A 12,900-nucleotide genomic window follows, 5' to 3' on the forward strand; every position below is an offset into this window, starting at 1 on the left:
AGTAGCTTGCCCCTTAGCAAGTCAAACATGACAGTGTGATTCAATCAATGCAAAGCTGTTTTCTCCTCCTGTTAGGTTTACAAGTTCCGTGGTTTACCAGGGGCTCATCATGCGCCTGGGAATTGTATCAGGAAGTCTCTACACTGATTTTATCACCTCTGCCATAGTGGAGTTGCCTGCCGCTATCTTAATATTACTGACAATCGATCGCATCGGCCGGTGTCTCCCCTTTGCACTGAGTAATTTCGTGGCTGGAGTGGCATGCCTAATCACAGCTTTCATATCACAAGGTACAGTAACTAGAGGAAACTCACATTTGCTTCATGGAGCACTGCTACTCATGTGTTCATTAAATTAGGGTGTAGCAGGTATTTGGTAATAATCTGTCTGGCCATAAAGTCCTGATTCATGTTACAGGAATTAAACAATCAATCTGCTCTGTCTAGTCAATGATTTGATTTATAGGTAGAAATAATGTTTATGATAAAAATGTTTTATCTTTAAAACTCAAATATTTACTTGCTTTTCTTTTCCTGCAATTTCAGAAATTCCTTTTCCAAAACACTAAAGGGCTAATTTTAAAAGCCCTATACTCGCCAAATGGGGGAGATACACACATGGCTGGGCCGCACATGTGCCGTGCGGATTTTCAGAGGCCTGCAGCCACACACGTATCTCCCAGTACGCGAATTGGAAGGGGTAAAGAAAAAGGGGTGGGCCGGGGGCGGGGTCTGGGCAAAGCATAGACGGGCCGGGACAGCGCCATTAAGGCACAATCCCACTGAAATGCGCTGGGGACGATGGAGCCACATAACTTGCTGCTGCTACGGACCGCGAGTAAATATTTAAACAAAAACATCTAGGGTAGTCAGTGGGGTTTTAGAGGTTGTTTCTAGAAGGATAAAAGGGAGGCAGGTTAGGTAGAGGGTTTAGGAAGTCCGCTCCTTTACTGGAGCAGACTGGGAGGGAACTGGGGAAAAGGCCTATCATGTTGCCAGGTGCATCTACTGAAATCCCCACTTATGTGTGCGAAACGGCATGTGTGCACCAATATAAAATTGTGCACACATCTGCTTGCGGGTAGCGGATTTTATAACATGTGCGCATGTTATAAAATTGGTGCATCCATGTGCACGTGCCGACAACCACGTGCAGATGGACACTCATATGCAGGTCTTAAAATCTGCCTTTGTGTTAAGCTAATATGGGCAAATGTGGGAGGCTGCCAAACATCCTTGCTTCCTCCATGGCGCAGAGAGCCCCCGCCGATGCCGTGTTCCCTGCGGCAGGGAGCTGCCGACATTCCTGCCTTGTCCTCTGGCAGGGGTGCCACCGTCAGCCTTCTCTGTGTGGTCTGGGTGCTGCCACTGACACTATTCCTGCTCTTTCCCAGCCCTGGCTTCTCCTTAGGCGCGCGGCCATGCCTATCCACTATATTTAAAGGGCGCGGCAGGAAAAGCACTGTGGGCCTGTTTGATGATGTTTCTCTGCGTCTCATCTTCAGCCCTATAAAAGGGCTCTTCGGCAGATCCTCGTCGCCTTCGCAAGGAGCTTTCCTGATTCTGGATTCTTTGTTTCATCTCTTCGTCCAGGAGGCTCCGAGGTCCATCTTCGCTTCTTCAAGGTCCTCTGTTCTTCATGGGAGCTCCCTTGTCTTCATCCTGTGTTCCTGGTCTCTCGACGGATCCTGCATCCTCATGTGCCGCGTGTCTTGATGTTCCAGTCTTTTTTGGTCCCTGTCTTCAGATGTCCCTGATCCTTTAGTTCCTGATTCCGGGTATCCCAGCCTTGCCTTTTCCACCCGGATTTCACCTCCAGATGATCATCTTGAGTTAAGCCTGAATCTGTGTTCGAATCTGAGCCTGAGTCCTGTTCCCAGTTATTGGAGCCCTGTTCCAGCCTATATCCTTTCAAGCGCTGCCCGGATTCCCCTGTTCTTTCTGAGCTTCAGTCCTGTGCTTGTCCCGCTCTCCGTGTGGTCCACGACCAGCCTCTTCAGGTTGTGTAGGGCGTGCAGTGAAACAGCGTGGTCTGCAACCAGCCTATGGGGGGCTGTGCAGGGTGTGCTGAGGGGCAGTTCCTGCCTGAGTCTCCCAAGTATCTTGTCTCGTCCAAGTCTCCAAGTGCCTATGTCTCGTCTTAGTGCCTTCGCCTCGTCCCTGTTCTAGAGTCATCACCTATCCTCAACCTCAGTCCGTCCTGTCGCATCTGCCGTTCCTAGGCGGCAGGTCTGAAAGGGCTATCAAGTGGCTGGAGGGCTACCTCAGAGACCAACATTGCGTTGCTGGGTCTCTTTTGGTGCATTCAGGTTCGGCAGAGGTCAGAGTGCTCCAAGTCTTCAGCCTGACCGCCCGTGCTCGGACATGTCTCACTGGCACGGCGCATGCCCTGGGTTCTCCTCTGGGGTTGTACTGTGGTCCAAAGGCACACACTCTCCAGAACATGCAACCGCTCCCTCTGGCTCGCAACAGTATCACTCCACTCAATCCTCAACGGGGCAGGAGCCTAAGAAACCGTTGGCACCAAAGTGGACATCATTGCTGGAGCCGACCTCCAAGAAGCAGGGCCAGGTGAGGAAGTCCCCCAGAGAGCTGTGAGGTAAGGCCATGAGTGATAAACCCACAAAAAGCCCTGGTGGATCGAACAAAATGGCACCAAAAATAGTGAAGGGCCACGCAGACCTTCACTCCTTCTTTGCATCTCTCCCAGCTAGTCACCACCCTATGCCATCTTCTAGCCCCTCTGAGGAAGCTTTGTTGCCACGATCAGTCCCTTCTTTTCCTCCACGGGAGTTTGAAGCAGAAGAAGATGTCAGTACTGTTCTAAGTCCCGCAGCCTCGAAACCTGGCCGAGAACCTGTAGACTCCCCTTCACCGAGTTCGTTAACTGGCATACCATTAGACCCCTCCCCCCTCGAACTGCCGCTGGAGCCATCTTTGCCCGCAGAAGACCTGTCTTTTTCTAAATTCATTGGAAAAAGTGGGCGCCACCATGAAGATCGTGACCAAAAATCTGCTGGATCCCAGGTCGGAGGTTCATGGGATTCTTAAAATCTTTGACATTCCATCAGAACCGACTGCGTTCCCTTCTCATGCTGTCCTGGACACAGTAGTGGACAAGAATGGGAGACTCAATTCTCCACCCCATTCACTTCTTGGAAGTCGAACGTGAAGTACAGGATGTGTAAGTCCTCACATTATGGACCAGTGCAGCTGCCTTACGCATCAGTGGTGGTTGAATCGGCCATGAAAAGAGATAGAAAGACTAGGTTGTACTCCAATACACCCCTGGATAAGGATAGTAAATACCCGGATGACTTCGGCAAGAAGGGGTTTCAGAGTACAATACTTAATGCCAAGATACAGCAGCATCAATTCTATATTACGTAATACCTATATGAATGCCTGCAGAAGTTGAAGCCATGGGATAATCAATCAGCTGATAACCAACCACAGAACCAGGTGATTACAGACATAGATTGTGCGAAGCAGGTGGCTTACGCCACCTGCTTCGCACAATCTATGAGGCGTTTCAGACATCAGCTAGAACGTTGGCAGCATTGATAGCGGCCAGAAGAATTGCTGGGCTGAGGGCCAGCGCAATCCGCAATGACATACATGAGAAACTGGCGAATCTCCCTTGCAAAGGGGATAATTTATTTGGTGATAGACTTCAGGATATGATTTCCCAGCTCAAAGAACAGAGCGCAGCAGTCTTCTCCCTTACGTCGTCAATGCAGCAGGTTTCCACAAGAAGATTCTACTCAACCTATAAGAAGCCCTTCTACCAAAGGTGACCCTATAGACCTATTTGCCTCCTTCAGGTCTCCACCCTATCAACCACAGAGGCAGCAGCCTCAGCAAACTCCGGCCCGGGGATGCATTAGAACTCAACATCCTCAGAAACAACCTGGTCAGAAATCACAGCAGTCTTTTTGAGGTCAACTCACCCAGAGCTACAGTTGGCAGTTGGCGGCAGGATATCTTCTTTACACCAAGCCTGGACCCCCATAACATCGGATCGTTGTCTTCTCAGTTTTGTGTGGCTTGGGTACAGACCGAATTTCCGGAAGGTTCTGATGGTGCCCCACCTTGCACCGGCTTTCTGGGAGAAAACAGGCAATAAGCTTCTCCAACAGGAAGTGCAATCATTACTCAAACAACAAGCGATCCAAGCGATACCTCGACAACGACAAAATTGAGGATTCTATTCCCAATATTTCCTCATCCCCAAAAAGAGCGGAGGATTGCAGCCCATCTTGGCCCTCCGAGCCCTCAATAAATTAATTCTATGAGAAAAATTCAAGATGACATCTCTCAAATCCATTCTGCCTTTTCTGCAACCCAACAACTGGCTGTGCTACTTAGATCTCAAGGATGCATTTTCCCACATCCCAATGCAACCGTTCTCCTGGCGTTAACTATGTTTTCAAGTAAACGTTCAACACTACGAGTACGAAGTTCTTCCATTTGGCCTGTTGTCAGAGCCTGGAGTGTTAACAAAATGTCTACTCTAGCCATAGCTGTGGCCCACCTAAGCAGAAAGGGGATAAAGGTTTTTCCCTTTCTGGATGATTGGCTGTTTGTAGCCTCAAATTCCAAAATGCTTTGCTCCCACCTAACGCAAACAATAACCTGTCTAGAGAATCTGGGATTTGTCAACTACAAAAAGTCCAATCTGCACCCCTCTCAAATCCTCTAATTTATAACAGCTGTCATAAACACCAAGATTTGCAAAGCCTTTCTTCCTTCAGACAGAATTGGAACTGTTCGTGAGCTAGCCTATGCATTGCAGAGCCAGTCACATCCCCCAGCTCATCAGATACTCACTATCTTGGGACATATGGCAGCAACAATACATGTGGCTTCCTATACCCACCTTTATATGCACCAGTTACAATGGGGACTCGACTCAGCGGTCTCAGCACGACCACCCAATGTCATCACAGCTGGCCATGATCAGTCAGTGAACATGGCCAGCTGTGGTGGTTATCGCTCATAGTCCTAGAGTCAGGGGCACTGTTTCGAAACCTGCTACATCAGTTTGTCATGATGACAGATGCATCCACAAAGGGCTAGGGTACACACATGCTACACCTACCGTATTTTCCGGCGTATAAGACGACTGGGCGTATAAGACGACCCCCCCCTTTTTTATACATATTTTTAAGAAAAAAAATAATTTTACACTCAAACAGGAGCAACCCTATCTATGAAAAGGCAACACTACAAATACCATATATCAGGCCCTAAAAACCAATACACCTCTTAGGAAAACAGAACTAGCAAGCAGCTATAGATCCCCACACAGAAATAATTGTAAAACTATACTAATAAGCAGAATAAATGTTTCAAAACAGCTATGAACAGAATAACATCCAACAATTTAAAAACTCATAATTATTAAAAATTGTCCAAATATAAATAAAATATTTCAAAACAGCAGACACATCATATAACACCCAATAATTAAAATGGCAGTCAATCAAGAAAAGTAAACTTTAAAAGCTGCCTTTACTTACCCTCTCCAGAAACTCTCCTACTCCTTTCCCTTGCAGGCAAAGAGCACTCACCAGAAGCAGCAGTGGCTGCTGAAGCTCTGTCCTCACAGTCTTCTTCCTTAGGGCCCACAACCAGTCTCTGTCTCACACAGATCAGTAACTTCCCTAACTAGTATCTCTTCCTCACACACACAGCAGTCACCTCCCTGACCAGTCTCAGTCTCTCTCTCACACACACACACACACACACACACACACACCAGTCACCTCCCTGACCAGTCTCTCTCAATCACACACATGTTCTGCCACTTACAGACAAGCTCACATATACTCTGTCACTTACAACCACACAAACATACTGCCACTCATGCACCCATTCTACCACACACACACAAGCTCGCACTCATGCACCCAGGCACCCATTCTACCACATACACACACAAGCTCTCACTCATGCACCCAGGCACCCATTCTACCACACACACACAAGCTCTCACTCATGCACCCAGGCACCCATTCTACCACACACACACAAGCTCTCACTCATGCACCCAGGCACCCATTCTACCACACACACACACACAAGCTCTCACTCATGCACCCAGGCACCCATTCTACCACACACACACAAGCTCTCACTCATGCACCCAGGCACCTATTCTACCACACACACACAAGCTCTCACTCATGCACCCATTCTACCACACACACACAAGCTCTCACTCATGCACCCTGGCACCCATTCTACCACATACATACAAGCTCACATGGAGCCTCTTCTCATAGTTTGGCCCAATAAACCTGGCCTCTGCTTCTCAGCCACCTCTGGCCTGACCTCCAGTGGCATGCAAATTCTCCCAGCCGCCTCCCACGGTGCGCAGGGTCTCTCCTTTCTTCGGTCCCGCCGGCGCGCAGGTCTCTCTTCTCTTCTCTTCGGCCCTGCCGACCTGGCCTCCCGCGGTGGCGCGCAGCGTCTCTCCTTTCTTCGGTCCCGGCGGCAGCAGCACGCAGGTCTCTCTTCTCTTCGGCCCTGCCGACCTGGCCTCCCACGGTGGCGCGCAGCGTCTCTCCTCTCTTCGGTCCCGGCGGCGGCAGCACGCAGGTCTCTCTTCTCTTCGGCCCTGCCGGCCTGGCCTCCCGCAGTGGCGCGCAGCTTCTCTCTTCGGTCCCGCCGGCGGCGGCACGCAGGTCTCTCTTCTCTTTGGCCCTGCCGGCCTGACCTCCAGTGGTGACGCGCATCGTCTCTCCTTTCTTCGGTCCTGCCCCTAGGGAGAAGGGAAGCACAAGTGGGGCAGTGGAACACTGGAAGCCGCGACACACTGGTTGAGAACCGCTGCCCTATAAGACGATACCCGGCGTATAAGACGACCCCCGACTTTTAAGAAGATTTTCAGGGGTTAAAAAGTCGTCTTATACGCCAGAAAATACGGTAAAAATGCAGGGAATTTGGTCTCCCAGTGAAAGGACTCTCCAAATAATTCTTCTAGATTTGAGAGCTGTAAGGAACGCCATCTATACCTTCTCCCATCTACTCACAGGAAAGACAGTAATGGTTTACATGGACAATCAAATGGCCATGTTTTATTTAAACAAAGAAGGTGAGTCTGGTTCCAAGATGCTTTGCAGGGTATCAGTGCTGATCCTGGAGTGGGCACTAGCTCACTCCATTCAGTTGCAGGCAACCTATTTTCCAGGTAACAAGAACACAGAAGCCAACAGGTTCAGCAGAATTTTTCACCTCCACAAGTGGGCACCATATCAGGGTGTAGCAGACTCTCTGTTCAGGAGGTGGGGGTGTATCTTTTTGCAACGGAGTCCAACTCAAAACTACTGAAGTTATGTTCTCTTTGCCCAAGCGGGTGCAGAGTCGGTCAGGATGCATTCCTGATTCCGTGGAAGCAAAATCTGTTTTATGCATACCTTCCGATACCTCTGATAGGTTGAGTAATTAAAACATGCATCATGGAAAGGTCAGATCTCATCGTCATTGAACCAGCATGGCCCAGGCAGCCGTGGTACGCCTATCTGTGACTCTGGAAGATGTAGTAGGCCAGATTGACAAACTAAAGAGTAGCAAATCACCTGGACCGGATGGTATGCATCCTAGGATACTGAAGGAACTCAAAAATGAAATTTCTGATCTATTAGTTAAAATTTGTAACCTATCATTAAAGTCATCCATTGTACCTGAAGACTGGAGGGTAGCTAATGTAACCCCAATATTTAAAAAGGGCTGCAAGGGTGAACCTGGAAACTAGACCAATGAGCCTGACTTCAGTGCCGGGAAAAATAGTGGAAACTATTCTAAAGATCAAAATCGGAGAGCATATAGAAAGACATGGTTTAATGGAACATAGTCAACATGGATTCACCCAAGGGAAGTCTCGCCTAACAATTCTGCTTCATTTTTTTGAAGGGATTAATAAAAATGTGCATAAAGGTGAACCGGTAGATGTAGTGTATTTGGATTTTCAGAAGGAGTTTGACAAAGTCCCTCATGAGAGGCTTCTACGAAAACTAAAAAGTCATGGGATAGGAGGCGATGTCCTTTCATGGATTATAAACTGGTTAAAAGACAGGAAACAGTGATAAAGGGTAAACAGTGGAGTACCTCAGGGATCTGTACTTGGACCGGTGCTTTTTAATATATATATAAATGATCTGGAAAGGAATACGACGAGTGAGGTTATCAAATTTGCGGATGATACAAAATTATTCAGAGTAGTTAAATCACAAGCGGATTCTGATACATTACAGGAGGACCTTGCAAGACTGGAAGATTGGGCATCCAAATGGCAGATGAAATTTAATGTGGACAAGTTGAAGGTGTTGCATATAGGGAAAAATAACCCTTGCTTTAGTTACACGATGTTAGGTTCCATATTAGGAGCTACCACCCAGGAAAAAGATCTAGGCATCATAGTGGATAATACTTTGAAATTGTCGGCTCAGTGTGCTGCAGCAGTCAAAAAAGCAAACAGAATGTTAGGAATTATTAGGAAGGGAATGGTTAATAAAACAGAAAATGTCATAATGCCTCCATATCGCTCCATGGTGAGACTGCACCTTGAACACTGTGTACAATTCTGATCGCCACATCTCATAAATGATATAGTTGCGATGGAGAAGGTACAGAGAAGGGCAACCAAAATGATAAAGGGGATGGAACAGCTCCCCTATGAGGAAAGGCTGAAGAGGTTAGGGCTATTCAGCTTGGAGAAGACAGCTGAGGGGGATATGATGCAGGTCTTTAAGTTCATGAGAGGTCTTGAACGAGTAGATGTGACTCGGTTATTTACACTTTCGAATAATAGAAGGATTAGGGGGCATTCCATGAAGTTAGCAAGTAGCACATTTAAGACTAATCGGAGAAAATTCTTTTTCACTCAACGCACAATTAAGCTCTGGAATTTGTTGCTAGAGGATGTGGTTAGTGCAGTTAGTGTAGCTGGGTTCAAAAAAGGTTTGGATAAGTTCTTGGAGGAGAAGTCCATTAACTGCTATTTATCAAGTTTACTTAGGGAATAGCCACTGCTATTAATTGTATCAATAGCATGGGATCTTCTTGGTATTTGGGTACTTGCCAGGTTCTTGTGGCCTGGTTTGGCCTCTGTTGGAAACAGGATGCTGAGCTTGATGGACCCTTAATCTGACTCAGCATGGCAATTTCTTATGTTCTTATGTTCTCACCTCTCCATTCAACCACCAATCCCTCAGGGAAACAGAGAGAACCTATTGACACAAGAAGAGAGCACACTCCTTCATCCAATGCAGGACTCTCTGCATCTGATGGCTTGGAAGTTGAAAGCAAAGTGTTGTCACCTCCCTCTCCCGACTGAAATTCAAGACATTCTAATATCCTCCAGGAAGCCATCCACTAGGAAACATTATGCTGGCAAATGGCGTAGATACCTGTATTGGTGCGTATTGGTGTCAATTGACCCATTCGGATGTTCCCTGAAGCAATTGCTACAATATCTGCATTTGCTGTATTCTTCTGGTTTAGCAGTTTCATCCGTCAGAATGCACCTCAGCGCTACAGTGGCGTATCATCCTTCCATACAGGGAAATTCATTCTCCACGCATCCCTTGGTGTCTTGTTTCATGAGGGGTACTCTAAAAGTCCATCCTCCAGTTTCAAGGCTGGCAGTTCCTTGGGATATCAACTTGGTGTTAGAAACACTTATGCTTCCGCCCTTCGAATCAATGCAAACCGCTTCCATTAAATTCTTGATGTGGAAGGTGATGTTCCTAGTAGTGATAACTTCAGCAAGGCAAATTAGTGAACTTCAAGCTCTAGTCCACTGTCCAGCTTATTTGCAATTCTATCATAAGGTTACCTTGTGGACCCATCCATCCTTCCTTCCAAAGGTGGTCTGAGCATTTCATCTGAATCAGTCAATCACTTTACCAACCTTCTTTCCAAAACTACATGCAACCAACAAGGAAAGAATTAATATTCTGGATTGCAAGAGAGCCCTGGCATACTACAAACAGAGGACTCATTTGCTTAACCAACATTCCCAACTCTTTGTCTCCTTCAACCCTAATGTTCCGGGGTTGCCTGTAGCCAAGAGAGCATTAGCTAACTGGTTATCCCAGTGGTATTCATTTCTGCTACTCGTCTCAGCCAAAACACTTCGAAGCAAGAGTTAAGGCACATCAGCTTAGAGCAAGGCAACTTCTGTAGCCCATCTTCGCAACATGCCAGTTCAAAACGTATGTGAAGCTGCGACTTGGTCCTTTCTACATACCTTCACATTTCATTACTGCCTCCAACAACAAACAAGATTAGATGCAGCTATGGGGCAGGTGATACTGCATTATGCCACTGGCACATAGAGCTGTCCACCAAATGAGCAGGTTTTTTCACACACTGAAGATCTGCAGTGTGACAACAGGAAGGACTGTCACCTTTCAACACTGGCAACAGTGTGCTTAATCTACCCTTAGCTGGAGACTCCCAGTCAGCATGGCTAATTCAGCCTGCTTAACAGGGATAAAAGCAAGATTGCTTACCGTAAACGGTGTTTTCCATAGATAGCAAGATGAATTAGCCATGCATTCCTGCCCTTCCTGGACAGCATCTCATCCTTTCTTTCTACTCTTACTCATTTTTCTGTTTGTTGCTCATCCATGCTTTCTTAATAACTGAGGACAGTGGGGGCAGTTATGCAGGAACCGCCATGCAGGTGCACAGAGCAAAGCTCTGTATATCTGGAGAGAAGTTTCCCACCTCAAGCCGCCCAGGGGACATCCCAGACAACTTGGCTAATTCAAACTGCTATCTAAACTTACTTTTTCATGAACGTTCTTGGGCCAGCACTGAACTTATTCCTTTGCTTTCAATAATACTGCATAAATGACAATTAACCTATGGGGGCAGGAGATCTGCTAACCTTGGAGAGATGCTACCAAGCACAGTAGATATGTGTCTTACTGTGCTTGGTAGGTGATCTAGCACTGCGTTTACCCTCCGTCATAGCCTCCCCCATGACTGCTGGCTCCACTGCCATCTCAACTTTGGCTGGCGGGACTCAGAAATCCTGCCAGTCCAAGTGATCAGGCCACCAATGTGGTCATCTTTTCTCTGGCTAGTGGGACTTGGGAAACCTGTTAGCTTGGCTGCTGGCATCATTTTCTTTTCTTCAAATAGCAGGGCCTGGGAACTCAAATGACCCTGCCATCTGAAGAAAAGAGAATGATGCCAGCAGCCTGCTAATGGCATTGTCTTTTCTTTGGTTGGTGGGGCATAGGAACTCCATTAATACTGCTGCTCGAGCCTTTGGCTGGCAAGCTTGGAAACCCTGCTAGCTACACTGCTGCTGCTTCTTCTGGCAACTCAAATTCTTTTCTCTTTTTTTTTTTTGCCCATGTGCTCATTGCTATTCCCTGTCTATGAATCTGTGTCATAGTGAGACAAAGAAACTGAAAACATAAACACTTTTTATTTTACAAGATGCATTGAAAACAACAGTTTAGTTATTTGCCAGCCTGGCTGTTCTATTTGCAGTTTTTGTTACATTTTCTTGGCTTTGCTGATAATGCAAACTTACAATTGTTAATGCTAACATACAGTCCCTTTTAGGGTATTGGCCATTCACTCATAAAAGATCCTGGAGGCAGTCTAGTAAAACAGGAACTTTTACTGTTAACATCAGTACTTAGCAGTCTGACTTTCCAGGCTTCTCTCAGTAATTCCCTTCCTTACATCCAGGTTCGTTCCCCATGGTGCCAGCTAATGGTGATCCTTCATATAGCACTATATATTTTAACTGTAACATGACTGACCCCATAGTTTAGTTCAGCATATAGCACCTATGTTACATAATGAGTCAATGACTGAACAAACAAGGGGATTCATGTTATTGAAAACCTTTATGCAAAACATTGTGGAACTTTGAGGATCGATGTGCTAAATTCTGCTCATTTATTTGCATGCACAGCTCTGCGGTTGCTTTGCAAAATTATTCTGCAACTGCAATTGCACTGTCAGTCTCTGCCTCCTATCCCCAACAGTTCAGTATGGACATCAAATTAATGTAATACTGACATCTAATGGTAAAAGTTAAACTTGTATCTATTCAGTATGGGTCTGAGTTTCAAAAGCATTTAAACGCTTAAAACTGAGTTTTACATGTGTAAATGCACTTTACTCATGTAAGTTGGCTTTTGAAAATTATTTATTTATTTATTTATTTATTGGTTTTTATATACCGCCGCTCATCAGAGATATCACGTCGGTGTACAGAGAACGAAAAATACGCAATTGCGTTGTACATAAAACAGTATGATAACAACTGAGGAACAATACATTAGAACAGTTAACTGCAGTTACAGAAAAGATTATATAAAATAGTATATATATGGAATAGCTGTAAAAGTATAATAATAATAATAATATAATAATTGAAGGGAGGGATAGGAGGGGAAGTATAAACTTAAAATGGTGGGAAAATGAGAGAGGGTCAGGGAGGAAGGGATTATATACATATGGGGCTGTACAATAGGTTACATTTACATATTTAACTCCTTTGAAAATACACCTGTAAGGTTTCACGAAAGCAGTTAAAAATGTATTTCGTAAATAACCAGACTTCTGAAATAATAACCCAATATGACCACCACCAATTATAAACAAGATATATTGCTGCTGCTGATTGACTGTGAAAGTTATTTGTTTCAATTATTTTAGCACATTTTTTTGCTCCTTGAATAGCTGGACACATTTCTTCTCATTTTAAAGTAGGAAGTAGAATAATAATGGTTCAACAGCCCTACTGCTTAAGCTGCAGCATGCAGGAGATCTGGTTGTTACATCTTTTTTGTTTTCTGACAGGGTTGTCAGGGCTCAAATGAACTGTGAGGGTGATGCACCCAGTCTCCGTTAAGGGGGGAAG

The 12,900-nt window shown here is 45.8% G+C and overlaps 1 protein-coding gene across 6 annotated transcripts in view; it reads left to right on the forward strand.

Annotated features, from left to right (window-relative positions):
• The window catches only part of SLC22A3 (solute carrier family 22 member 3), a 265,603-nt gene that overhangs the window by 189,208 nt on the left and 63,495 nt on the right, over positions 1–12,900 (forward strand). For all 6 annotated transcript variants that reach the window (XM_029594094.1, XM_029594088.1, XM_029594093.1 and 3 more), the window contains one exon: positions 76–290. In XM_029594094.1, coding sequence (XP_029449954.1) covers positions 76–290 — 215 coding nt within the window. The remainder of the gene's footprint in view (positions 1–75; positions 291–12,900) is intronic.

Source organism: Rhinatrema bivittatum, chromosome 3 (genome assembly GCF_901001135.1).
Source record: "Rhinatrema bivittatum chromosome 3, aRhiBiv1.1, whole genome shotgun sequence".
NCBI classification, from domain to species: domain Eukaryota; kingdom Metazoa; phylum Chordata; class Amphibia; order Gymnophiona; family Rhinatrematidae; genus Rhinatrema; species Rhinatrema bivittatum.